The 27,702-nt window shown below is 46.3% G+C and overlaps 1 protein-coding gene across 7 annotated transcripts in view; it reads left to right on the forward strand.

Moving 5' to 3' along the window:
• Positions 1-27,702, forward strand: part of MEGF11 (multiple EGF like domains 11) — a 336,636-nt gene that overhangs the window by 193,440 nt on the left and 115,494 nt on the right. For all 7 annotated transcript variants that reach the window (XM_083475008.1, XM_083475007.1, XM_083475006.1 and 4 more), the window contains 2 exons: positions 16,957-17,203; positions 18,174-18,294. In XM_083475008.1, coding sequence (XP_083331134.1) covers positions 16,957-17,203; positions 18,174-18,294 — 368 coding nt within the window. The remainder of the gene's footprint in view (positions 1-16,956; positions 17,204-18,173; positions 18,295-27,702) is intronic.

Below are 27,702 nucleotides of genomic sequence, written 5' to 3' on the forward strand. Positions count from 1 at the left end.
TCCAGCCCCTTAGAATGTACCTCCCAGAGGTATACCGTATTTCTCGCACTATAAGACGCACCAGACCATAAGACGCACCTAGTTTTTGGAGGAGGAAAACAAGAAAAAAATATTCTGAATCCCAGAAGCCAGAACAGCAAGAGGGATCGCTGCGCAGCGTAAGCAATGATCCCTCTTGCTGTTCTGGCTTCTGGGATAGCTGCGCAGCCTGCATTTGCTCCATAAGACGCACACACATTTCCCTTTACTTTTTAGGAGGGAAAAAGTGTGTCTTATAGAGCGAAAAATACAGTATGTTTGTTTCTGTAAACCTGGAGCTCCCCCAGGCCTGCTGATACTTCCCCTCTTGTGTAGATGATGTAATTTGGGGCTACATAAGGACCCACCATTGTAGAATGAGTGGGTCCTTATTAGTAAAACATGCTGATTCCTTCATGAACAGCTCAGGAGTAGCCAACATGGTGTAATGCAGATATTGTTAGATTTAAACTCCTGTCAGTCCTGGTTAGTGGTTGGGGATGATGGGAATGGTAGTGTCAATAGCATCTCATGTAGATTCCCTCTGCTGTAGCTGAAGGTGGGGCTGTAAGCTGCATCTCTGAGGTCCACATGCAGTGCCTGCCTCTGATTTAGTGTTAAGTAGGCATTATTGGTGGTCCTAGTTTTCCTTCAGGCAGCAGCTTCAGGATTCATGACATATCAACATTTGCATTTTCTGAGATTTGTTATTTCTGTTTCTTGAATTGTTTTTCTGGGCTGCTTCTGATTCACGTTTTAGGAGTCAGTTCCTGTGTTCATTTACTTGCTAATTAGATATGGTAGCGTCTGCTGGGGTGGCTGGCTTATTAGGTTTAACAAACTACTCCATTATGGGCAGGGATCAGCGTTGTTTCCTTTCCACTGCAGTTTGGTTTCTGCCAGAAACACATCAATCGCCTCATCCACCCTTACGTAGCCATCTGCATGACTCGCATACAATTTAATGTGAAGGAAATGTCAAAACAGTCATTTGTTACAATCCGTTTGTACACTGTAGAAAACAACCACAATGTCAAGGATTGCTGATCCTATTCATTTAACTGATTTCCATTCTTGCTTCTTTTATTTGCAATTTTTGTTACCGTATTGGCCTGAATATAAGCTGCACCTTTAAAATTCGGCGGGGGGGGGGGGAGTTGAAAAAAAGACAATACCCGAATATAAGCTGCTCCCTTAAAATTCCACAGGCACTCACACCCGTTCAGTGTTACCGTATGTCTGTTTCAGCAGCAATATCGTAAAAGCCAGTTTCTGTAATGTCGCAAATTTAAGCCGCACTTTAACTTTTCACAGTCGTAATTTGGGGGGGGGGGGAGTGTGAGGCTTACATTCAAGCTAATACGGTATTTTGATTGAATAGTACAACCAGCACATGTAAACACACAAAGTTCTATCGGTTACAAGCTTGTACAAGGCAAAGCACAGAACAGAAGCAAGAAGAGGATCCATCAATATACAGCTGAGTTCCATTCCTGGCTGCAGACGATCACACGGATTGCAGCAATTTCCACTTCCTTTTCCATTTTCCCTGGAATTCTCCAACATCTTTAGTTCTGGTGGCCACCTCAAACAATGGGTTGTTGTCTTTACTCTTAGGCCTAAGGGTGGAGTTTCCTCCCTTTTCCTATTGGCTTAATATAAATAAAAATAAAAGAGATATAAATCAAATGAAGGTCGCTTAGCCGTTCCTGGACTCTCATAACTTTTAATCTTATAATGAACACCGTCCTCTTACATCTTTTACATCCATCCAGGCGCTGTGGTTTCCACCACATTCGTGGGAGCTCTGAAAAGCAGTTTTCTGTACATCATTAAAGCAGAACAGAATGAGTCTTGGGCTCACAAGGCTGGCTTTCAAATCTTCTTTATTTGAGGCCTGTGGGGGGTGATTAATTTTTTTAAAGGCGGCAGTTAAAATGTTGGCAAAGCATCCACGGGCCTAACAAGTAGGAATTCAACAGTCCCTTTCAGAAAATCCAAGGAAATCATTCTAGAAAATTATTCTAGAAGGGCAGTGTTGGTGCACCTGTGGGTTGCTTTTATTTGGTTATTTGAAGAACAACAAAGCAATATGGTTCTAACCACTGAGCCTCTTGAGCTTGCTGATCAGAAGGTCGGCATTTCAAATCCCTGTGACGTGGTGAGCTCCCATTGCTCTGGACCAGCTCCTGCCAACCTAGCAGTTCAAAAGCACGCCAGTGCAAGTAGATAAATAGGTACCACTGCGGTGGGAAGGTAAACGGTGTTTCTGGTTTTCATCACAGTGTTCCGTTGTGCCAGAAGCGGTATAGTCCTGCTGGCCACATGAACGGGAAAGCTGTCCGTGGACAAACAGTGGCTCCCTTGGCCTAAAAGTGAGATGAGCACCACAACTCCATAGTTGCCTTTGACTGGACTTTACTGTCCAGTCATCCTTTACCTTTTTTACCTTACAAAATAAAATTAAAGTGTGCACCTGTGGATTCCAGCAGGAGAATTCAAACCAGAGCTGTGGGATCTTTTGCATCCTGAAGGCTGCATTCCATTCTGGGTAAGCTTCTGAGGGGTAATTGCCAGTTAGTGGGCAGGACTAGAGGCAAAAGTGGGCGGAGCAAGAAAAGATTTACCTTTGTACAGTGGGCAACTTTCTACATCCACTCTCATGCACTTCTTTATCCTCCATCCATACAGTGGTACCTCAGGTTACATACACTCCAGGTTACAGACTCCGCTAACCCAGAAAGAGTGCTTCAGGTTAAGAACTTTGCTTCAGGATGAGAACAGAAATAGTGCTCCGGCGGCGCGGCAGCAGCAGGAGGCCCCATTAGCTAAAGTGGTGCTTCCGGTTAAGAACAGTTTCGGGTTAAGAACGGACCTCCGGAACAAATTAAGTACTTAACCTGAGGTACCACTGTACAAGCAAAAGGCATGGTCAGAGTTCAAGGGCACATTCCAGCCAGCTGAAAACACCCCAGGGGTCAAGCAAGGCCAATGAGGGATGTGGCGTGAGAAAAGGGCAGATGACCTGGGAGAGTTCAGAGGGCCAGACAGAGAGAGCTGGAGGGCCACATTCTCCCCCTGGGCCAAAGGCTACCCACTCCTGACTCCAACTTCCATTTACAAGATGTTTGTTAGTGAGGAATTAATTAAGGAAAACCATTCCTTAATGCAGTGCTTCTCAGACTGAGTGCTGAGAGAGAACTGCTGCAAGAAATATTTGTTTGTGAAAGATTAGTATATAGGAAATTGGGGAAATGATCCAGCAAAGCCTAGATACTCTTTCCCTTTTCTTTGATGAGGTCCATACTTTATGCCAGCAGTTTAAATAGAGGGGTGTTTATTTGCATCAGCCACCAACCATTGTGGTTTGTGCTCCACGTTCAGGAATATATAAACACAACTAAACAGATAAAATTGCCAAGTTAAATAGAAAAGTAGACAGTTTAAAGGATCTAAGCATCATCGAGGCCATTCTTTTGATGGCAGACGCTAGCATCGTTGTGATCTTTCCACTTACCTTAAGCCTGTAAGATAAATCTATGCAGTCAGAAGTGCCACTGACTTCAGTGGAGCTGACTCCTAGGAAACTATGCATAGGTCTGCATTCATACTGACCCTAATAAGCTGGGTATTATGCTGTGTAGTGCTGTTCTCTGTGTGTGCATGCATAAGAATGGATCAGCACAATTGCCAGCATTTTTTAAACTTTCCTTGGTGGCCTGGTTTCAGGGCCTGTTATGAAGAGCTCCTTCATTTCAGAGTTTACTACTATATCACCACTGATCAGGAGAACCAGGCAGCACAGTGACTCATAAAGAAACACAAGCTCCAGGTTTTCTGAGGGTGATCCTTACTCTTACATGCTGAAAGTAAAACTTTATTTTTTTGGGGGGGGGGGAGATTGCAGTGTGCCCCTAATGTTAATTCAGGAAGAAAAACTGTCTACATCTATTGAATATTGCTTTAAAAGCATTGCAACTCTCCCTGAATGTGAATTAAAATCATTTTGGAAATGATCTGCTGTAGAGTAGCAATGTATTTTTGAAATATTTCCCTTGTTTGCCAGCTGTAATGCCAATTAGATGGGTCAAGGTCCCAGAAAATCAGATTTCAAGAGAGCTGACCCAGGCAGTGGACGTTCCTTGGCGATACGTTTCAATTTCCTTTTGTTTTGTGTGAATATCATTCCAATGTTCCCAGAACCCTCGCAGCTCCCCTGCCAGAGTGCATCTTCTTTTTAAAAATTATTTGAAAAGAATTGAACAAGTCAATTATCTGATAATTAAGTACCTTTGAAGCAATTCAGCAAATTAGAAGTGGCGGCTGAGCTTGATAGAACGTACCAGAGAAAACTGCTGGAGTCGGTACATAAAATAATGAAGATAAGAAGCCGCCACGAAGCTTGGCTGTCATTGAGATGGCCGATGCTCAAGACTTCTTTTCATTATTGTTTTCTAAATGAATCAAGATAGAGACAGACAGCAATGCCCTCCCCCTGGTATAAAATCAACTGTTTACATCAGAGGTCAGGAACATTTTTCAACTAGGGACCACATACCCTTCTGGGCAGCCTCCCAGGGGCCACATGCCAGTGGTGGGCGGGGCCAGAGGCTAAAGTGGGTGGAGCAATTAATGTTGTTGTTGTTTAGTCGTTTAGTTGTGTCCGACTCTTCGTGACCCCATGGACCAGAGCACGCCAGGCACTCCTGTCTTCCACTGCCTCCCACTGTTTGGTCAAACTCATGCTGGTAGCTTCAAGAACACTGTCCAATCATCTCGTCCTCTGTCATCCCCTTCTCCTTATGCCCTCCATCCTTCCCAACATCAGAGTCTTTTCCAGGGAGTCTTCTCTTCTCATGAGGTGACCAAAGTATTGGAGCCTCAGCATCAGGATCTGTCCTTCCAGTGAGCACTCAGGAATGATTTCCTTAAGAATGGATAGGTTTGATCTTCTTGCAGTCCATGGGACTCTCAAGAGTCTCCTCCAGCTCCATAATTCAAAAGCATCAATTATTCGGCGATCAGCCTTCTTTATGGTCCAGCTCTCACTTCCATACATCACTACTGGGAAAACCATAGTTTTAACTATACAGACCTTTGTTGGCAAGGTGATGTCTCCACTTTTTAAGATGCTGTCTAGGTTTGTCTTTGCTTTTCTCCCAAGAAGCAGGCGTCTTTTAATTTTGTGACTGCTGTCACCATCTGCAGTTAATGTAAATGTTACCTTTGTACAGTAGGCTAGATTCTTCACAAACGTGTACCACCCTCTCTGTCCTCCACCTATCCAGGCAAGCAAGAAGCATTATTCAAGGACACTTTTTGCCCAGCTTGAGTATGTCCTTGAACTCTGATGATGCTTCTCAAGGAGGGTGCAAATCAGGGCTGGTGAAGGGTGTGGCTTGGAAAGGTGTAGGGCCCTTGGACAGTCACAAGGGCCAAACGGAGTAGACTGGAAGGTGCATTTGGCCCCCAGGACTGAGGTTTGTTGGTTGTTTACTGCATTTATATTCCACCTCCCACCTGTTTCTCCAATGAGCTCAAGGTGGGTCTCCCCATTCCTTGTTTAATCCTCACGACAGCCCTCATCCCTGGAATACATTGATATTTTTGTCATTGTCTTCTTTTATAATAATAATTATTTATTTATTTATACCCTGCCCATCTGGCTGGGTTTCTGCAGCCACTCTGGGCAGCTCCCAACAGAATTAAAAGCACAATAATACATCAGGCGTTAAAAACTTCCCGAAACAGGGCTGCCTTCAGTTGTCTTCTAAAGGTCAGATAGTTTTTTATTTCCTTGACATCTGATGGGAGGGCGTTCCACAGGATGGGCGCCACTACTGAGAAGGCCCTTTAGCAGTTCCAGAGCAGGGCGGTACAATAACTAAAGACAGTTTTACAGCATTTCCAATAATTGGGTTTGTGTCCCTAATAGTAGCTGGTTGTTTTAGTCTTCTGCTGATCTGACAGCTGCTGAACTTAACTGTGGGATGCCCCAGAGGGGTTTGTTTTTTCAGTCATGCTAGGCTCTTGGCAGATCCCTTGCACGTGGTGCTGGTGGTGGGACTCGGGCATGTTTTCTATTCATTTAGCTAGCCATTCGATGTATATCCCACCCTTTCTCCTAAAGGAACTCAGAGCAGCAAACAATCCAGCCTCAAAAAAAAAAGTAATAAACACCATATCTAGTAAACGTTGCAGAATATTTGACCTCATCCAGTCAGCCTTTAATGTGAACGTAGGCATGGATAATTCACTGGTAACTGACAAGAAACAAATTTGGTTTGGAAATGGAATAGCTTCAGCTAGAACTGATCCAAATCCTGGGCAAGCCCAGAATGTTTTTCTGTCTGAGGCAAAGGAAGGAAAAGATGGCAACTTCCCTTCCCTTTCCATATACAGAAGCTGACCAGAGTGTCATGGGGTCTGGTCAATTACAGCTAATGGGGCACTGCTCCACCAACCTAACCCTGCCTTCAGCCTGCCATCTTACTTACCGTATTTTTCGCTCTATAACCGCACCCGACCATAACACGCACATAGTTTTTAGAGGAGGGAAATCCGTAGGCGTGCCACCCGTAGGCATTTCCTCCATAACACGCACAGACATTTCCCCTTACTTTCTAGGAGGAAAAAAGTGAGTGTTATGGTGCAAAAAATACGGTACATCACCTGGTCCAAAGGAGCTGGTTCTGGCTGTCACCTTCCTCTTCCCCCTCTCAGCATTGTGCCTTATAGAACTCTGTAGGGAGGAAGAGGAGGATAAAACTAGAATTAGTTGGCACTGGTAATCATTGGTTCTGTCTCCCCCTACTGTTGGCCTCCTGCCTTACACTCATCTTGTCCCAATGGACACCAGTTACCTGAACTCTGGTGTCTTCCACTGCACCTGTGGCAGCAGACGTGAAGACAACTGGGTAATATGCCCAGCTCTGTCCTCCAGCAGATGGGAGTGTCCAGCTAAGGAGCTATGACTGCTGCCTGAGGCAGCTGCCTCACTTTCCCCAGTGGTAGAGCTGTCCCTGCCTAAATGCTCCTCTACCTGATCTTGCAAGCAGTTCTATCCTACGTGGGCAGAATCTAGCAGTAGAAGGAAATAGATTCATTATTATTATTATTATTATTATTATTATTATTATTATTATTATTACCATCACCTCCCTTCTAGCCTGTTAACTAGCTTGTGGCTTTTTGAAAAGAAGTCATCCCATTTTTCTTACACGTGTGAGGTTTTCCTCTTTTTTTTTTACAAAAAGTGTGTGTGAATACTAATGGTGTATTGGCTGAGAAAAGGAAAAGAGCATTTAAAGCGTCCTGCACTCCTTTTCCAAATATTAAAAGGACATCAGAAGGTTTAAATGCACCAAGAAGAAAAGAGAGCAGCAAGGAGATACATGTAGATATCTGGAAACAAGTCTTTGAAGTGTTTTGAGAAAATGAAAGGGAGCTACATTTCAAAGACAAAAATGGGACTGTTCCTTCGTTCATCCGCTTCTGAAATTTTTAGAGAACCTAATTGTTTTATATTTCCAATCTGGGGTGGCAGTGGGTAGGGAGTGGGGGAGGGAGGATAATTTAGCCTTAGGATCCATGAAATGAAGACCCTGTGTTCTTCCTCCACCAGCTCCAGCTGTTTTTTAGCTGAGGTGGTGGTTCCTTAGGGATGGGTGCCTCTGCCAATTTTGGTTTCTCTCAGTTTCTCATCCTCCTCCAAATCTTGATTTCATTTCTCCATACTTTCACATCAGTTTTTGAGTTCTCAAAAGTCACCCTAACAATTCTTCAGACTTTGAGAATTTACATACTCATTTTTGTGTGCAATTTTGCTTCATATAGTCATTTCTGCAAAGCAGTTTCCCCTAAAATAATGTGTTTTTGTATGCTGCCTGATTGAGGAGAAATGTTTTTGTCTGGCATCTAAAGGTATGTAATGAAGGCCCCAAGTGAGTCTCCCTGGGGAGAGCATTCCACAAACATGGAGCCACCACTGAAAAGCCCTGCTCTTGTGTTTCCGCCCTCTGGACCTCTCATGGAGAAGGGACACAAAGAAAGGCCTCCGTTGATGGAGTGCAAGGGCTTCAGATGGCATGCAACTCCATCCTGAACAGGTAATCTGCCAATTTCCCAAACATGGTAACCATGTTTGGGAAATTGATGAAGAGCCTTCATCTTCCTAGGAACAAGCACAGTTTATTGTCCCTTATCCAGTCCATGTATTTCCATGGTAGAGCATCACCCATGCAGTTCAGCTCTGGCTGCACCAGTTGAAGTTCTTAGGTAGAAGAGATGGGAAGGATACTTGAATGAGAATCCAGAAAACTGTTGATAATATTAGTCTATACAATGAGTCAATGATCTGATTCATGGAAATTGTAGAATTGTAGCGTTGAAGGGACCCTGAGAGTCATCTACTCTTAATCTCCTGCAATGCAGGAATTTCAACATACAGGCCCCCGTCCAGTTTGAAACAATACCAGACTCTGCTTAGCTTTGCAAATGTGCGAGCAGTTTTATTGCTTCACTACTAAGACAATGCTCAAAAAGCACCAAGAAGCATTCATGAAACAGACTAGCAAAAGAGGGGCTCCTCTTGATAATGATAATGATGATGATATTATTTTATGAGCCCAACCCCCTTCAGGTGCCACTACATTTTCCGCTGATGATGGGCATGCCCGTTGGTGGCCTGATGTCAGGGACTGGGCAGAGGAGGAATGGTGGAGACTGCCTCCCCAGCCTGACCCTTCCAGAGAAGAGGAAGACAGCTCAGAATTACAACAGGGAAGGTCACAGCTCAGAGGCGGGTGAGGGGAATAGTTGCAAAATAATGAGAGAGGAGGAGGAAGAGGAAGCACCAGGGAGGCAACAGCTGATGGACACAATGTCTTTAGAAAGCCTTCCAGACCCGCCCCAACCCGGTGAGCCTTGGAAGTAGGAGAGCAAAGAGCTTAAAGGCAGAGGGCGCTTGTCATGGACACATGAAGGGAGAGAGGGAGCAGGTGGAGACTCACATGGAGCAACGCCATTATCCAAGAGGCTGTGTTCCAAAGCCTCTCCCTGTAAATGCTGAATAAAAAGCTGGTGGTAAGAAACTTCCTTGTCTTTGTAGGTTCCTGGGCAGCTGGCCATGGGAGTTGCTTTCAGCTACCTGACACCTCATTCTGGGTTTTTTGTTTTTTTTAAAAAAAGATTTTCACAAACCATTAGGAACATATGAAGCTGCCTTATTTGAGTTAGACTAGTGGTCCATGTAGCCCAGTACTCCCAGGTTACATGTGCTTCAGGTTACAGACACTTCAGGTTACAGACTCCGCTAACCCAGAAATAGTACCTCGGGTTAAGAACTTTGTTTCAGGATGAGAACAGAAATCGCACGGCGGCGCAGCAGCAGCAGGAGGAGGCCCCATTAGCTAAAGTGGGACCTCAGGTTAAGAACTGTTTCAGGTTAAGAATGGACCTCCAGAACGAATTAAGTTCTTAACCTGTGGCTCTTCAGGGTTTCAGGCAGGGTACATTCTCAACCTGTCTTGGAGATTTGTGGAGTTGAACCTGGATCCTTCTGCGTGCTAAGCATGTATTCTGCCACTGGGTTATGGCGCAAAGGCTTCTGTTCTCACAGTAGCCAACCAGATACCTATGAGAAGCTCGCAAGCAGGACGAGCATGCTCCCCACTTGTGATTCTCAGCAACTGATATTCAGAGACACATGGCCTCTAGCTCGGGGGGGGTGGTGGTCCTCTTTTAAAGCCATGGAAATGCGTAACAGCTACCCCTCTGCACTCAAGTGGATTTTGCAGTTGTAGAGAAGCATCTCCTTCAAATAGGGCCTTAAGAATTGGTCTGCAGAATCAGATCAAAGGCCCCATTAATCCAGCAGCCAACCAGATGTTTTCAGGAGTCCTGCAAGAAGGACCTGAGTACGAAAGCACACTGTCTCCCTCTCCACTTGTGATTCCTGGCAACAGGTATTTGGAGACTTACTGCCTCCAGTACTGGAAAGCAATACTGGAAATTCACAATACAATTATCCTCCATGTTTCCTGTTCTTCGTGTGAGTTTGTTCACCTCAGCTGACCTCGAGGATCCGTTTGAAATTAACAGCCCCCTTGATCCTCAGCAGGATATATCCCTCTCCACAGCCCAGAGCAAAGCTCGCCCTGCAAGTCATTTTGTGGAGGCTGGATGTGGGGCAATTGCCTTTTGAATTGGGGTTGGGAATAGATACCCTCCAGGAGCCGCAGTATGAGATGGGAGGGGGGCAGCCTTTGAAGCAATCCGCTGGATAAGCAACTGGAAACTCGTTCAGCAGGGCAGTAATGTCTACAAAAGTCATAGAAAGCTTTTAAAAGAGAGGTAGGGATTTCAGATATTCCTTTCCCCACCATAATGCTCAAAGTGGCCATTGATTAAAAAATATCTTTTTAAAGAAACCTGTTTGATGTGTTTCGGTCGTTTTCTTTCCATCGCTGGGTTTTTTTGCTCATCTTTTATGTGTCTCCTATGACAAGTTCTTTTCGAGAATTGGCCAGCGGGGTCTGCATGCGTCCCCAAAATTTGTTTCTATCAATTAGAGGCACACACAAAAAAAACCCTTCAATTTTTTAAACTTTTTTGCCATTTGCATTATTAGACCAAGAACAAAAATTAATGCCGCTGAGGGGAATTGGCTAGGACATTATTTTAAAGGGAACGCTGCAGGACAGACCTTTGTCAGAGAGAAGCCTCTTCCAAATGGCACAGAAAAGAAAAGGAACTGTGAGGTTTTGGATGTTCCACAATTGAATTAAGCAACTGCATTCAGTAGAGTTGGTGGCTAATGAGATGGCTCTTCAAGATTAAATCGTGACTGTATTAGCCATGTGTGTTATCAGATAGAGACTGCCTGGCTGTGATACAATCAGTGGGATCGTTCCCTCGAGGATCCAAGGACATCCTTGTGTCTCTTTAGAAAAATGAAGATGGCATTAACTTCCTCTGCTGTGTGATCATCTATCTTTTTGCAAGGAACTGGCAAATGCTGATGATTTCCTCCCCCCCCCCATTACCTTGTTTACTTCTTATAAGCCCAAGGAAAGAACTCCAAAAGAGAGGGCAGATAATCCCAACATACTCTCAGAGGAGTATGGTAGCTGGTTCTGCTTACTTTCATTCTATAGAGAAGAACCGTTTGGGTCTCCAGCACCCAAGGAGAGGGGCAAACTTAGAATGGGGAGTTAATAAGCTGGAATCATAGAAATGTAGAGTTGAATGAGACCCCAAGGGTCATCTAGTCCAACCCTCTGCAGTGCAAGAATCACAGCTAAAGAATCCCTGACAGATGGTCACCCAACCTCTGCTTAAAAACCTCCCATGTAGAAGAGTCCAGCACCTTCCAAGGGAGTCGGTTCCACTGTCAAACTGCTGTGACTGTCAGAAAGTTCTTCCTAATGTTGAGACAGAATCTCTTTTCTTGTAACTTGAGACCCTTGGATTGGGTCCTCCCCTCTGGAGTGGCAGAAAACAAGCTTGCACCATCTTCCATGTGAATCACCTTCATAAGGACATAGCTCAGCATAAGAGTATCTGCTTTGCATATGGATGGTCCCAGGTTCAGTTCCCAGCATCTCCAGGTAGGAGACGTCTGGATGTCCCACATCAGAAACACACTGCCTGTCAGTGTCAGCAATATAGTGCTAGATGGACCAATTGTCTACTCTGTGAAGGGCAGACTCCTATGTTGTAACCTGGTGTCCTACAGTTTTTTGGGATTGCAACTCCCTGCGGGATAAATATTTGAGAGTACCTTGTAGACATTCATTGGATGGATGGATGGTGTGTGCAAATACGATTCAGAGAGTGTAGGTGGGTGATGATGACCTTAAGAGAGAAAGAGAATGTGGGGTTGTGATGACCTCAAGAGAGAGATGGAGGTGGCTCTGGCCCTGCACATCTCTGACATCTGGCTCCCAACAGATTATCCCCAGGGGCACGTGGGCCTCAACAGAAAAAGTTCATCGCCCATAATTTGTACATTTTGCCATAACTCTGGGTCTCTTGAGAAGATACTGAGAAGGCACATCAGGCTCATTGGAAGGGCTTGAAGACCTTTTGGGTCCCTTCCAACTCTGCAAGTCTATGATTCATGTGGAAAGCTTGTTTGAATAAGCAGTTGTGTTGTTGCTGCTTTATCATGATAAGCTTTGGGGGCTGGGTTTCAGCTGCATAAAGATAACCAGTGCATTGCTCCAACCAAAAAAGTAACTGGTGTGATTTTGATGCATCTTATGAAGGGAACAAGTCATTTCATAGACTTGGCTGGAGCCCACAGTGGAGTGGGAGGAACAGCCTGCATGGAAGTGGGTTTCTCAGCCTCTTGTTATTGCAACTTGTTTAAGCAGTCCCCTGTCCTGTGTTTCTCTTGCCAATGGTGTTCAATGGAGCCAAGCTGAACTGTGGCTGTGAAGTGGACCGCAGCCAACGTCGCCCTGCGATGCAACTGAAGCTGCTATGCTGTCTTGCTCTAACGTGGGAGTTGAAATGTTGACAGATGCTTCCCACATGCGATAGGGGTGGCGGGAGGAAGCTTCTCATTCCCCGCGTTGTGTTTTGCAGGTTCAGTGCTAGCCGCACGTGCTTTGTGCAAATGCTGTTCTCACGGGTGTGAACTCCCAACAGGGGAGTCAGGTATTACAGAAAGCAAATGTGGAAAAGCACCATCGGAATAATTGTTTCAAGTTTTGAAATGCCTCTCTTACGACCATTTCAGCATTGGTTGTGGAGGTGGTGGCGGAACCCTCCTTGCAGTGTTTTTCCTCTGCACTCAGCAAAGGGGGTGGCCCAGGGAGCAATTGTTGCCTTGTGAGATAAGGAAGGGCCATTGCTGAGTGGCAGATTGCATGTAGAAATGCCCAAGGCCCCAGCTGGTATGTACTGAAGTTCTCACCCTGGGCCAGCAGGGGGATACTGTAGATAGTTATGCAAATAAGGGATCGAAAGTGACGTTCAGTGATTGGATAGTTTTAGAAAATTGTTACAGTTATATTGTACTGGAGCTCTATATAAGCAGGCTGACTGATCCCTTCAGTTCAGTTCTGTCCTGGCCTGTGAATAAACAAGAGCTGTTTGAAGAATCGCTGTGTCGTCTGATATGTTCACCCACAACTTAACAGTAGCAGCTCCAAGTAGGACTGTGAGAGACTGGCTGAAACCCTGGGAGCTTCTGTCAGCTAGTCCAGGCAATACTTAGCTGGATGGACCAGTGGCCTGACTCAGTGTAAGGCACATTCCTGTGCTCCTAGAAGAGTTGGAAGACACACTCATGGCTCGTTAGGGCAATCCGGAATGAAAGCATCTTTTACAAATTTGTTCAATGTGTTTCCTGTTTGTTTGGGGTAAGAGACATAGTTCAGGGATAAGAGTACATGCTCTGAGTGCAGAAGGTCACAGTTCAATTCCCAGCAACTCCAGGTAGAACTGGGAGAGACCACTTCTTAGGACAGCCACTGCCAGTCAGTGTAGACAACACTAGATGGACTGATAGTCTGGATTGTTATAGAGTAGCTTTCTTTGTTCCTGTGCTAAGAGCGAAATTTAGAATAGGAAGAAAGAGTAGGCCTGGTTTTCATAGTTGGACAAGACTTAAGCATCTTGTACTCTGTAACTTTATTGGATGTTTGCTTTTAATACAGAGGGCGGGGAGCAGCCTTATACAGAGTCAAAACCACTCAGTAGTGTCTGCACTGGTTGACAGCAGCTCCTCAGGGTTTCCAGGGGTGTCTCCAGTTGCACCTGGAAATGCTGTCTGGGATTGAACCCAGGACTTTCTGCAGACAGAGTGGGTGTTCTTCCACCGAGCTGCAGCTCTTCCTCAAAGAGAGAGATATGATGGCTGTCCCCAAGTGCTCTGCTCCTGGCATTTCCTCTTCTCCGGTTCAACTTCCTCCGTTCAATTCATTATCTCCCTTCCTTACAAGATTAGTATTTTATTTAAATGATAAAAAATGCATGTTCCAAATGTTCTGGAATGGTTTATTATTCTGGCCGAATCCTCTCCTTTCTACCTCCTGCTCATCTGGATGTAAATTAGAAATAAATCGGGCAGCTCCAGGGTGGCTTGTGGTGCAAAAGGAGGAGAGGATTTGGCTCTCTTGGCTTTCAGGTTGAGCCAAGAATTCTCCCTTCCTTCTCTTTACCTTTGATGGAATATTTATAATGCTCCCCTGAGACATCATATAAAGAGTATGGATTTTGTCACGTGCAGAGAGAGAGAGAGAGAGAGAGAGAGAGACCCTGAAATAAGGTCAAATTAAGCCAGCGCCTTTAAAGATACTCAGATTTGGTTTTGCTGTAGTGAATGTTGCTTCCTTATTTACATGGTCTCTGGAGGAAGAATTCTGGTGATGTGTTTTTTCTTTTCTTTTAAGAGTGCTAATGATGCTATCTCACTGGGTTAACTCAATTGATTGAAAGATTTGTCCAGATGTCTGATAAGGAGTCCGGCACCAATGTTTAGTTTCTAAATGCAGAGATGTTGAGACTCAAGATTTCCTGGGAGCCTGTGGCTGCTTGTGGTCATTCCCTGGCAAGTCGCTTTGCTTATGTTCAGAGGCATCACCTCCCTTACTGCTGTTTTCTGTGCCCAGCCTTAACATAAGAAGAGCCTGCTGGATTAGGCCAATGGCCCATTTAGTCCAGAATCCTGTTCTCACAGTGGTCAGCCAGATGCCCCAATAGGAAACCCAAGTAGGACCCAAGCACAAGAGCACTCTCTCCTCCATAAATTCAGAAGCATTGCGGCCTCCAATTGTGGAGGCAGAGCATAGCCCTTGTGGCTAGTAACCATTGATTACTTTCTCCATGAATCTGGCTAATCCCCTTTTAAAGCCATCCAAGTCGGTGGCCATCGCTGTCTCCCGGAGAAGGCAGTTGTCTCCTGGGGAAGTGAGTTGTATGGTTTGACTGTGCGCTGTGTGAAGAAATACTCACCGTATTTTTCGCTCCATAAGACGCACCAGACCATAAGACACACCTAGTTTTTGGAGGAGGAAAACAAGAAAAAATATTCTGAATCTCAGAAGCCAGAACAGCAAGAGGGATCGCTGCGCAGTGTTCCCACTGGCTGTCCTGGCTTCTGGCTTAGCCGTGCGCAACCTCTCCCGGGCAGGGGATGAAGGCTCCCCTTGCCCAGGAGAGGCTGCGCGAGACTAAGGCTCCCCCAAGAGCCACGCTCCCTTTAAAGAGCGCGTGGAGTGTGTGTGCGGCTCTTCGGGGCTTTTCCCCGAGGAGGGAGAAGGGCTGCCCTTCTTCCTCCTTGGGGAAAAGCCCCGAAGAGCCGCACACACATTCCACGCGGCTCTTTAAAGGGAGCGCTGAGCAGAGCCTCCCGCCTGCATTCGCTCCATAAGACGCACACACATTTCCCCTTACTTTTTAGGAGGGGAAAAGTCGTCTTATAGAGCGAAAAATACGGTAATTTTATCTGTCCTAAATCTTCCAACATTCAGGTTCATTGGATGTCCATGAGTTCTAACATTATGAGAGGGGGAAACAGACTTGTTCCTGGCAAAAACAGGCCTAGGGGACAAGAGTCCTGGTCAACCTGGCTGCATACCAAGCCCTGTTCAAAAGACAAGTCTGTTTTTGAGAGAGAGCGTCTGAAATTGGCAGAGACAACAGCTCCTCTCTCTCTCTCTTTTCCCTGTATCCCCTTCCATAGGGAAAAGAGATAAATCCATCCCTGTTTACTATGCAGTAAAAACAATGCATGATGTAGTGGGTGTATTGCCAGGACTTGTTCCTTTTTTTCTGTTGCTGTAAATCCAGGGGACACGATCGCCCTGAGAGCCAGTCAGAGATTGGAGTGCCCTATCCTCTCTGCCAACACAGCACCAGTCCATGATCTAAAGGCCTACTTTAGACATACCCAAGTGCCTATCATTCTCTGTGAGCTTTTCAATATATTTTCTCCCTTTGAGGAGTGTGTGTGTGTGTGTGTGTGTGTGTGAGAGAGAGAGAGAGAGAGAGAGAGAGAGAGAGAGAGAGAGAGATGAGACCCTCAATCCTGACTGGCACAGTGCTGGGGTGGCAGCCGCTCTCAGCTGATGAGGAAGAAGAGGAGGGGGCACAAAGGATGCCTTTGGTGGGGAACAGCCAACGAGGGAGGGAGGGCCCCCACTCCCTTGCCTTTAGAGACTGGGGAAGGGACAGGGGAAGGGACAGGGCCACTGACTCCATGTCCTGCCCCATCCATGGAGTGGAGATATTCCCCAGGAACAGGGAAAGACATTGACCATCTAGAAGGGGGGGGGGCTGGAGGTAGAGGAGGAGGAGGAGCCAGGGTGCATGACCTTCAGCCCATCACCAAGAACTCAGCACTACATCTGCTGTTTGCAACAGACCCATGCCATTTAAGAAAAGCCTGTGTCTCCAAGTGCACCAGTCCCACAGGGAGAGTCTGGCAAGGGAGCACACCATGTCTTGTTTTTAAAGGATACTCCAAACCTGCCATCATTCCAAGGCGTTTGTGTGGGTGGGGGCACTACAAAAAAAGAGAAAAGGAATAGTGGAGAAAATGAAGATGAAATTCTGCAAAGGAAGGTTGAGAGAGGTGGGGAAATATTCATGCTATTTATTAAATGTATGCAGATACCCATCTAGAGTATTTCCTCAGTGATTTGCAACATAACATTTTTGTAAAAAAAAATACAGCTTATAATAGTGAAAAACAACCATAAAAGACAGCCAAAAAACCTTTTCTTACAACAGCTAAAAAGCTCAGGAAATACCTTCTGAAGAATTTCGGCTATAATTTCTACATATGTGTATGTGTGTGTTTGATGTGGGGAGTGCTTCATCTTTTCTTCTGTTCCTAACCTTCCAAGGGATCACGTGAAGTGCCACTAATGTGATGTGTTCTTCAGCTAAATGAGCATATGTTTCTCCTTCTCCTTCTGATTCTAGGCTGTGATAGTGACCATTGGGGTCCTCACTGCAGCAACCGCTGCCAGTGCCAGAACGAAGCGCTTTGCAATCCCATCACTGGCGCCTGCGTCTGTGCGACTGGATACAAAGGATGGCGCTGCGAGGACTTGTGCGACCCAGGAAGTTACGGCAAAGGCTGCCAGCTGAAGTGCCAGTGTCACAATGGGGCCACCTGTGACCATAAGACCGGGGAGTGCCACTGTGCTCCTGGATACACAGGTGTCTTGTAAGTTGAGTGCTGGGTACCTTTTACATGCGGGCTTTGCGGCAGTTGCTTTCTCTTAGGACCATGTTCACACTGTACATTTGAAGCACTATGATGCCACTTTAAGCAGCCACGGCTTGTCCCAAGGAATTCTGGGAGCTGTAGTTTGAGAGTTGTTAGGAAGCCTCTGTTCCCCCTCCCAGAGCTACAGTTCGGAGAGTAGTCAAACCATTGACCCCTCTTTGCAGGGAACTTTGGGAATTGTAGTTCTGTGAGGAGAAGAGGGGCCTCCTAGCAACTCTCTGCACCCTTGGCAAACTACAACTCCCAGAATTGTTTGTGGGAAGCCATGACTGTTTGAAGGGGCATCATAGTTCTTTAAATATTAGTGCCACAGTTGTCTGAAATGTGCCCAGTTAGGATTCCTTCTTTTGGAGAGAAGCCCTGTGCAACTTTTGACCCACTGAGGAAGCAAAGCTCACCATCACCTAGTGAACATGTTTCCCTCGCGCACCATCTGTGTGGCATGCACGATTTGCATGTATACGTAGGAACCCTTCGAACCAAACCTTGCGTAAGAGGTGATCATGCTGTATTGCAAATGTTTGTTGAGTTTGGGGAGTTTAGCACATAACTTCCACCTAGCTTGCCACCTAGCTTGCCAAGTATACAACTGAATCTTCCCCTTGTGGAAATACTTTTAGCTCCCATGAACCAGAGGTTATCTTTCTGAGTGAAGGGCTCTTAAAATGAATAAAGGATCTGAAACAAAAGCAATGTTGTTCGGAGCAATAAATATTGGATAGCTACATTTTACCATTGATGCCGTCGATCGGAATTTGCTGAGTGTTTGATTATTTGTGTAGGCGCTCCTGCAACAGCCCTGTAGTGGGCTGCCCTCTTGTAGCTTCCTGATGTAAATTGTTTCCGTGTCTGTTTTGTGTTTCATTTTGCTGTCCGTCCCTCCTCGCTTTCGACAACACCTGCGAAGCTGCGAAGAGCATTGTCCTCCCGGCACCCATGGAACGCAGTGTGAGCAGCGGTGCCCATGCCAGAATGGGGGGACCTGCCATCATGTCACTGGAGAGTGTGCCTGTCCCCCAGGATGGATGGTATGTAACACTGGACTACAGCTGCAGTCATGCACCCCTTGGAACATACTTTAGTGCACATAAATGTCGATGGGGTTAAGCTTTGCATAATGCCTCTCCAAGCCATTTGCACAAGACAGATTCAGTAAGTGCCTTTTAAAATATGGCATCCAGTCTCATATTCTAATAGGCAGTGCTCCCCAGAGATCTGTTGGACTGTTTTCCAGGATGAGCACCAGACTCACTGAACTGACAGTGAGGCTCAAGAGATGTGCTGAGTGGCTGGCGTGAGCTGAGGCTGCATCCACACCATACATTTAAAGCAGCATGATGCCACTTTAACAGTCATGGCTTCCCCCAAAGAATCCTGGGAGCTGTAGTTTGTTAAGGGTGCTGAGGCCCCTGTTGCCCTCATAGAACTGCAATTCCCTGAGTGACTTAAAAGACTGTATTTCCCAGAGTATGCTGGGAAATGTAGCTCCCTGAAGGGAAAAGGGGCCTTCTAACAACTATTACAGTGGTACCTCAGGTTAAGTACTTAATTCGTTCCAGAGGTCTGTACTTAACCTGAAACTGTTCTTAACCTGAAGCACCACTTTAGCTAATGGGGCCTCCTGCTGCCGCCGTGCCACTAGAGCACAATTTCTGTTCTCATCCTGAAGCAAAGTTCTTAACCCGAGGTAATATTTCTGGGTTAGCAGAGTCTGTAACCTGAAGCGTATGTAAACTGAAGCGTCTGTAACCCAAGGTACCACTGTATCATCATCATCATCAATAGTTGGGGCTGAGTTCCATGTCATTGCAGGGGTTTGAAGTTTGACCCTTTGGATCCCTTCCAACTCTACAATTTTGTCATTCTATGATTTATGAGAAAGATAAACTAATCGCACCTTTTGCTTCTACCTGAGCCTAACAATGAGATGAAGCATGTGGCTCTTTATCAGGGAGATCTGGCTTCCATTTGCCCTCAGCCATGAAGCTCCTCAGGTGATCCTGCCGCAGCCCATAATCTCTTAGCCTAACTATAAAACGTGGTCTGTGCATAAAACGTGGTCAGTGTGGGGTGGAGGCTCTTAGGCCACCAATGAGCTCCCGGGAGGAAGAGCAAGATTCAAACGAGATGGATGAGAACAAGAGGCATCCAAAATCACAGAAAGGGAAGGCATGAATGCTGCAACTCAGAGACTCTGGGGAGTGTTTGCACTGTGTCAGAGGGAGGTCTGCTACAGAGGTCAATGCAATTCTTTCCCTCCCGCTCGCATAATCTTGCTCATTTCTGGCATAATTTTACTTGTGTTAAGAGGGGCTGCCGGGGATTGGCTTCGAGGCAGCGCATTATTACTCGCACCTTTAATTCTGTGTGTCAAGGGAGGGGGGTGGAGAAAGGCTATGCTCTTTTTTCTCTCCCCCTTTTCCAAATCTAAATCTGTATCAATAATGTGATAATTAACTCCCTCTGGATTTGCCAAGGCTTCATTCAGCTGCGCTCCGTTCCCTGGCATCATTCCATCATTTGACAATTAGCCTGTTGGCAAGTCCCGCTGCTGGAATTGGGCAGAAAAAGGAAAGGCAGGGGAAGGGGTGTCAGACAGACTCTGGGGATCCTCCCTGGTTAATACCATGAAAGGCTATGAAGATGGCTGGAAGCTGTGGATTACATGGGGGTGGGGAGTGAGGAGCCACCAGGTCCATGCTGGAACAATCGTGACAAGCTCTGAGCTATGGCAGAAATGTGCTGAACTGCGCACTCTTCTTCTCCCCATGGATCCCCTGGTGAATTTTGGAAGGGTGGAGAGAGTGCTGAATGGCAGGACTACCACTGTTATAATTAGGGTTGCTCCCCAGGATGCAAGGCTAGTAGAGAAGCATTGGATTGTGTTTAGTGTTAGCCATAGAATCATAGACTCATAGATTCATAGAATTTTAAAGTTGGAAGGGACCGCAAGGGTTATTTAGTCCAACCCCCTGAAATGCAGGAATCTTTTGCCCAATGTGGCAATCAAACCCATGGCCCTGAGATTAAATGTCTCATGCTTTACTGACTGAGCTATCCAGAATCCTATTCACAGTAGATCCACTGAAATGAATGGTCTAATTTAGCCCTCTTAATGTCTGTCAGTGGGACTACTCTAAGCAGAAATTTGCTGGACCCAACCCATTGGTTACGTTCTGTTGTGTTTTGCCACCATCACAAAGTTGGTTTCATAATAAGCTCTCAGCTGTGTTCAGTCGGGTCCATATCACCACCGTCATCATTGCAGAATCACAGAATGAAAGAGTTGGAACGGACCCAAAATGTCATCTAGCCCAACCCTCTGCAATGCTGGCATCACCACCTCCATCGTCGGTTTGTTTGTCTGACACCTTCCCACAACATGCTGCCCAAAGTGAACAATTAAGTATAGCCACTCAAAAAAGTGCAGATGAGAAACAATTGGAAATAAATGCAAAAAAACCCACCCCAATCCGAACACATTTGTATAAAACAATAGAAATACAGTCATACCTCAGGTTACAAATGCTTCAGGTTGCATTTTTTCGGGTTGTGAACCGCCGAAACCCAGAAGTACCAGAACAGGTTACTTCCGAGTTTGGGCAGTTGTGCATGCGCAGAAGTGCTAAATTGCGCTTTGCGCAGAAGCGCCGAATTGCAACTTGCGCGTGTGCAAACGCACCGCTGCGGGTTGTGGACATGCATCCTGCACGGATCACGTTCGCAGCCCGAGCGTCCACTGTAAACCAATCCAACTTGAGCACCTTAAAACTGAACAGGAGATAGAATAATGCCTAATACAGATATCAAAAAAGTAGTATTGAAAACATCCACATGCTCCAGATGATTCATTTATTTCCATTAGTTTGGATTGAAACCCCCATCTCCAGGTGCCCTGCCCCATCTCTCTTGGTATAAGGCAGCTTCCTATGTTTCTGTGTTCACAATCACAATCAAGTTTGGGGTAGCAATTATTTTCTTTTGTACAGACACTGAGTAACAGCACCTCATTGCCAGAGGGCAAATTGCTAGGGCTGCTTAGGTTATTTAGGTTGGAAGATGGACTGGAGCAGGGGTGGATTTTAAATGTCTGACCCTTCCTGTTCCCTCACCTGACACCATCACATTTTCCCATGCCTGTAACTGCTGTAACCCCACGGAAACTATAATAATCCCCAGGCAAATTTCTTGCAATATTTTTAAATGATATTAAACAGCAGCATAATAATACAAACAACATAGTTACAATTAATAAAGTGCAGGAAGAAGGTGCATAACAACTGGAGGCAATGTTTCTTTTCTTTATTTATTAAATTCATATAGGTATGTATATCCCACACTTCCACACAAAGGAGCATAGGGGGGCAATACAGCTTGCAGAAGGGCATCATTGAGGCTGTGTCATAAACTGCTAAATACAGAAAGCAAGTGGGTACTGAATAATTGAATCCCGCACAACTGATGATGCCAGCCTGTGGTCTGGATTCTGTGGCTTGCCTGAGCATGGATGTTAAGCCATGCGCAGTGGACTTATTGTGCCGCACATCACCCTGAAGCGGATAAGCTGCACATCACCCTGAAGCTGGTGGTGCAATATGACCTGTAGGTGTGTGCCTGCACAAGTACAGCCAGAGAGACTGTCAAAAGTGCACTACCGTGTGGGTGGGTGTGTAAGCTGTAGAAATTCTATTCTACTCAGTTGGTGGGTGGACCGTAAATGAGGCTGTCTGCACTGATGCTGCCTGGAAGAAACAGAGAGATGCATTCCAAAGGCCAGGGGTTCTTCTTGAAAACCCTATCCTTGGCTGTTCTGTTCCCCAGGGACAAACCTGCAGTTAACAGTGCCTGCTTTTGAACTGAGCTGAGTTTAAAACACACATGCACAGACTTGCAGACTCTGAAAGAGGCAGAGCAGGAGCTCTGGGGGAAGCAGAGGCAGTTAGAAGCAAAAGCACTCCACTTGCAAATGTTGGGATTTTAAGTTTAAAGGGCCTCTCCAGGGCTTTCATGAAAGAGGAAAAAGATTCTGCACAGCCACTGTGTGTCTCTGTGTAGGGGAGAGAAACTTTTTCCTTATTCTTGCTTTGTGTTTTTAACCCTTGATGTGTGGAGGACAGTTCTGGCTGCAGCAAGCCAGGAATGGAGAAACAGAAAGAAGGTGCTGCTGTCCTCGTGGCCTTGTGTTCCACAGAAGGCCTGTCTTTGGCTGTAGACATTTTGAATGCACGTTTAGTGTGCTTTGGGCGTATGTATAATATACGCTATGCATGCACCAGTATTCCTTGAAGACATTTGCAACTTCAGGTTTATTAATATACATCGACTCCAACTTGATTTCACCTGGGACCAGAAACCATCGCAAGAGAACAGCAGTTTCTACGCTCCCCTGGGGTGCGTATGATGAAATGCAGCTCTGCCAAGAGATTTGCTCCCTGAGGAATCAGGTTCCCAGTTGAAGCAGGAGATTGAAAAGGAAGATCAGCGTGCGCTCTCTGTCTCTTTCCTCCTCCCTACCCTTCAGTTCCCTCCTTTTAAAGATAGCATTGCTCCTGTTCTCAGTGTGCCTGCTCAGTAGGACGAAGAATCTAGCAGGAAATCCAGCTTTACAGCAATAGCAATCAGTGTGGTGGAAACAAGAGCCACTCTGTCTGGCACAGGGATCACTGCAGCTTCCCCGGATGGAGCCGAGCAGGATTTGGATCAGATGCAGCAACAGAGCCAGTCTGACACTGCTGCTGGTGTGTCTGCACAGCCACAATCTTGCCTCCCCACCAAACCCCACCCAGGAGAGATGCGACAATGCTCTGTGCCTCTGCCCCACTAAGCTGGCCACTACTGCTTTACCGTAATCTGTTACTGTTAACTGTAATGATCTATTGCAATGGCATGCAAGGAGAAGGCTACCAGTGGCCACCAGCCACAATGACTATGCTCTGCCCCACAGTCAAAGGCAATGATGCTTCTGAAAACCAGTTGCTGGAAGCTACAGGAGGAAAGAGCCCCGTTGCACTCGGGTTCTGCTTGTTTGCTTCCCAGAGGCATCTGGTTGGCCATTGTGAGAACAGGATGCTGGACTAGATGGGCCATCAGGCTCTTCTTATTTCTTAGAGCCTTTGCCAACTTGGCATCCTGTGGAATAGCTCAGTTGGTGGAGCACAAGACTCTTGATCCCAGGGTTGTAGGTTCAAGCCCCATGCCAGACAACAAGACTCCTGGATTGCTGGGGGATGGACTAGGTGACACTTCCAACCCTACAATTCTGATGCGGGTGGCGCTGTGGGTTAAACCACAGAGCCTAGGACTTGCCGATCAGAAGGTTAGCAGTTCGAATCCCCACGACGGGGTGAGCTCCCGTTGCTCGGTCCCTGCTCCTACCAACCTAGCAGTTCGAAAGCACCTCAAAGTGCAAGTAGATAAATAGGCAGGAAGGTAAAAGGCATTTCTGTGTGCTGCTGTGGTTCGCCATAAGCAGGTTAGTTATGCTGGCCACATGACCCAGAAGCTCCCTTGGCCAATAAAGCGAGATGAGTGCCGCAACCCCAGAGTCGGCCACGACTGGACCTAATGGTCAGGGGTCCCTTTACCTTTACCTTTACGTGATTTGGAGGATCAGTCCCCACCAGCTTCAGCCAGCATGGACTCTGCTGGCTGTGGCTGATGGCGGTGCGCTCCAAAACATCTAAAGCGCACCTGGTTGACAAAGGCTGCTCTAAGTTGAGGCATGTTCTGGCTAAGTTGGACTCTGCCTAGAGTGCAAGCATCCCCTTTGTTAATTCCCTCTGTTCATGTCCATTGTCAGGCAACTCTGTCTCCAACTCTCCGCAGAACAGTTATGGGGCTCTCTCCGGCTGCATTGCTTGGGGCTACCCTCAAAAAGTGAGTCCCTACTGACTCTCCTTGTCTGTAACAGCATTATTAGGCTTATCTCAAAGGGAGCACAAGAAAAAGGGGGACGGCATCTCAAATGAACAAAACAAGGCTCACTGAGGCAAAACTTTGTCGTAGTTCAATGCATTTCCACAAAAGATACTCCTCCTTCAGGACCTTGAACCCCCCCCCCCTTCTCTCTCCCCATCATATTTGCAGAGGCTCAAAATGGATGAATGAGGGAGTACAATTGCTTTATTTTTCAAGCTGATTCCTGAGTTGTTCATGTTTTGAAAAGAGCTTCTGAATTTTAAGAAATCACAAGCTCCTAAAGAAAGATTGTTCCACTCTAAAACACACTGAACTACAGTAAGGAGCCTTATATCAGTGAGCACCAGAGCCTGTTCTCCTTTAGGTTTTGCAATCTCAAATGGAGCCAAGATTTCATGCCAAACATATGAATGGTACCCCTGCCCATTTTCACGCTTTTTGTGTTTTGCATCTACCCCAGAGGAAGGTCTTTCAGTTCCGCTTTCACAGTCACTCGTGTGAAGTGGAATCCCTGGACATCTCCAGAGTGTTGCTCTTTTGGCGTGGGATTCAGCCACATAGTAGCAAGTTCAGGTGGCACAACCGCAGTTGATTGGGAGCTCTTGCACAACACCTGCCTCCCTCAAAGATAAGACTTTTGCAATAAGAAATGTGATCGGAAGATGCACAGGAAAACGTGGAATGTTTGGTGCAGCACTGTCTAACCTCCCAACAAACAAATGAGATGAATGCTAAATAAACACATTGTCTGGGAGAGCCCCTTCCCTCCACTGCCCCCCTGCACTTCCATGGTGCATTGTGTCAAGGTCTGGTCTACGGGCAGTCAAAGTCCCAGCTGAGGACATCGGGACCGGGGGCAAGATGGCAGGGTGGGAGCAGGAACGAGAGTCCAGAAGCCAGGGATCCGAGGGTCAGGAAGCAGGGAGTCGCGAAGTCAAGGGTCCAAGGGTCGAGAAGCAAGGAGTCAAGAAGCCGAGGTCCAAGGATCAGGAAGCAAGAAGCCAAACACAGCAAGGCAGGAAACATGTTGCTGTGGGAAAGAGGCGAAGGGAAATGCTGACCTTATATCCCTTCCCGGCTCTTGCCACCAGGTGCTGTGAGTTACCAATCAGCTTCACCTGTGCAGCTGCGCCTTGCCTCTTCAGAACAAACTTAGGAAGGCCCCAGTCCTGCAAAGTCCTATTGGTCACAGGGCCTGGCTCCTGCAAGCACTCCTGACACATTGAAAGGTCTGAAAAGAGCGAATATCCCATCTAGTCCAGCATCCTGTTCTCACAGAGGCTGCCTGTGGTATTTCCATCAGCAGGACCCAAGCACAGGAGCACTCTCCCCTCCCGCAGTCTCCAGCAACTGGTATTTAGAAGTATTACTGCCTCTTGTTGCAGCTACCAAGCATTGATAGGCTTATCCTCCATATATTTGTCCAACCCTAGTTTAAAGCCATCCAAGCTGGTGGCCATCACTGCCTTCTGTGGGAGCAAGTTCTGTAGTTCAACTGTGCACTGCAAGATGGAAGTGATTATCTGACACCCTGGTTATGAATAGAAGAGAGTGGTTGAAAGTTTGAAGTTGTACCTAATCCTCATTGAGGCTCTGCTGTGTATTCAAGATCATGTTTGATTGCCCCAAAGTCCTTGCAGCGCACATGTTCTGTTGGAGAGGAGAATGCCTTTTAATCCTTGTTCTGACTTAAATGAAGTGTTGGGAGAGGGGGTGGTGCTGGGGCCATCTTTTGCTTTCCTTGGCAGCTGTTGATGACATTGGGGAAGGGCGCTGAAGAACGCACAAGCCTGAAGTCTTTGCAAAGTTGCTGATGGAACAAACTGTGTTGATGAGATGCATAAAATTGCTTGCAACTTTGCTCTGACATTTGATCCTCCAGAGATGGGCATTTTGTATTCCCTAAATGCACGTTTGTGCCAGAAGATTCACACCTCTCTTGAGGGGATGCATCTCTGAGCACTGCTTCCTCATCATTTGCTGATAGAAATCCTCTCCTCTTTGAAACCATGATGAGAAAAGGCATTTATTATCATGATCAATGGGCAACTTGCCTTCGTGGAGAGAGTTTCAAAATATCACTCCTTGCTCAAGCCTAGAGACACAAATGGTTATGGCAGGGCCCGGATGCTCTTGACTTGAGGCCAAGCTATCCCTTCCACAGCTGAAGAGGCAGCAATCATACAGGTTAGGATAGGCTTTCAGAGTCCTTCTTCATGATTAGTGAGACCCACTGTATTCCATTCTGGGGTTGTTGGTATTGCCAAATCTTCCTGGCCTGTGAGTGAAGAAACTGTCAGAGGAAGGCAAATATGAAGCCGTTCCTATTCCCGTTTTGAGATGTGCTGTGTTTTTTATTTGCCCTGAGAACTGTTCATTGTTTCCTCTTCCACTACCACCCTCTCCTGCCTAAAATGCTTTAAGGTGCTTGGCTGAGAGGCAGGGCCGGTCCTGCTGTTAAGCCGAGTGAGGCAACTGCCTCAGGTGACAGATACTACGAGAGGGGAAATGGCAGTGAGTTGTGGGAGGACAAAGTTTTGTGTGTTCCACACAATGTGCCCTAGAACCCCTACGCTGGCCCCTTACCATAAGGTATGGTGGAAGACACTGTCCTATTCCAAATATTGAACTGAGATTCATCTGCTATTATTATTATTACTATTTATTCAATTTGTATACTACCCTTCATCCGTAAATCCATATCTTACAATGTAAAAATGCAAAATGAGAATACACAATACATGGTGCCTAAAGGTATATAATGAAGGCACCAGATGAGCCTCCCGGGGGAGAGCATTCCACAAATGGGGAGTCACCACAGAAAAGGCCTGTTCTCATGTTGTCACCCTCTGGATCTCTCAGAGAGAAGGCACATGAAAAAGGGCCTCAGATTATGATCGCAGGGTTCTGGCTGGTTCATATGGGGAGAGGCAGTTCTTGAGGTATTGCAGTCCTCAGACATTTAAGGCTTTATAAGTGAAACCAGCTCTATGAATTGGGCCAGAAAATGAATGGACAGCCAGAATCAGTGTAATATGCTCAAAGTGTCTTGCCCCAGTGAGCAACCTGGCCACTTAATTTTACACTAGCTGAAGTTTCTGAGCCATCTTCAGAGGCAGCCCCACATATAATGTGTTGCGGTAGAGGTTACCAGAGCATAGACAACAGAAGTTAGGTTATCTTTGTCTAGATAGGGGTGTCAATGGGTCACCAGCTGTGGCTGATGGAAGGCAGTGTGCGTCAGTGTGCCTTCTGAGTGGTTGTGTACACCTAGGGTGATTCCCTCTCCCACTCAGAACCCCTGGCCTCATCCAATGAAGAGGGGGAACCTGACCCGAGGGTTGTGGCAGTCACAACATGGCTTGGCAGGGTTTCCAAGCAGGATTGAACCCCATAGCTTCTCAATGGTAGCAACTACTGGTAGAAATTGGATGGATTGTGTGGCATATGAATGGAAGGCTCAGTATGTTTCCATGTCCTCTTGCATTCATTCATAAGTCCATTCTGTACCATTACTG

This window comes from Podarcis liolepis (assembly GCF_965112155.1).
Source record: "Podarcis liolepis genome assembly, chromosome: 14".
In the NCBI taxonomy this organism is placed as follows: Eukaryota; Metazoa; Chordata; class Lepidosauria; order Squamata; family Lacertidae; genus Podarcis; species Podarcis liolepis.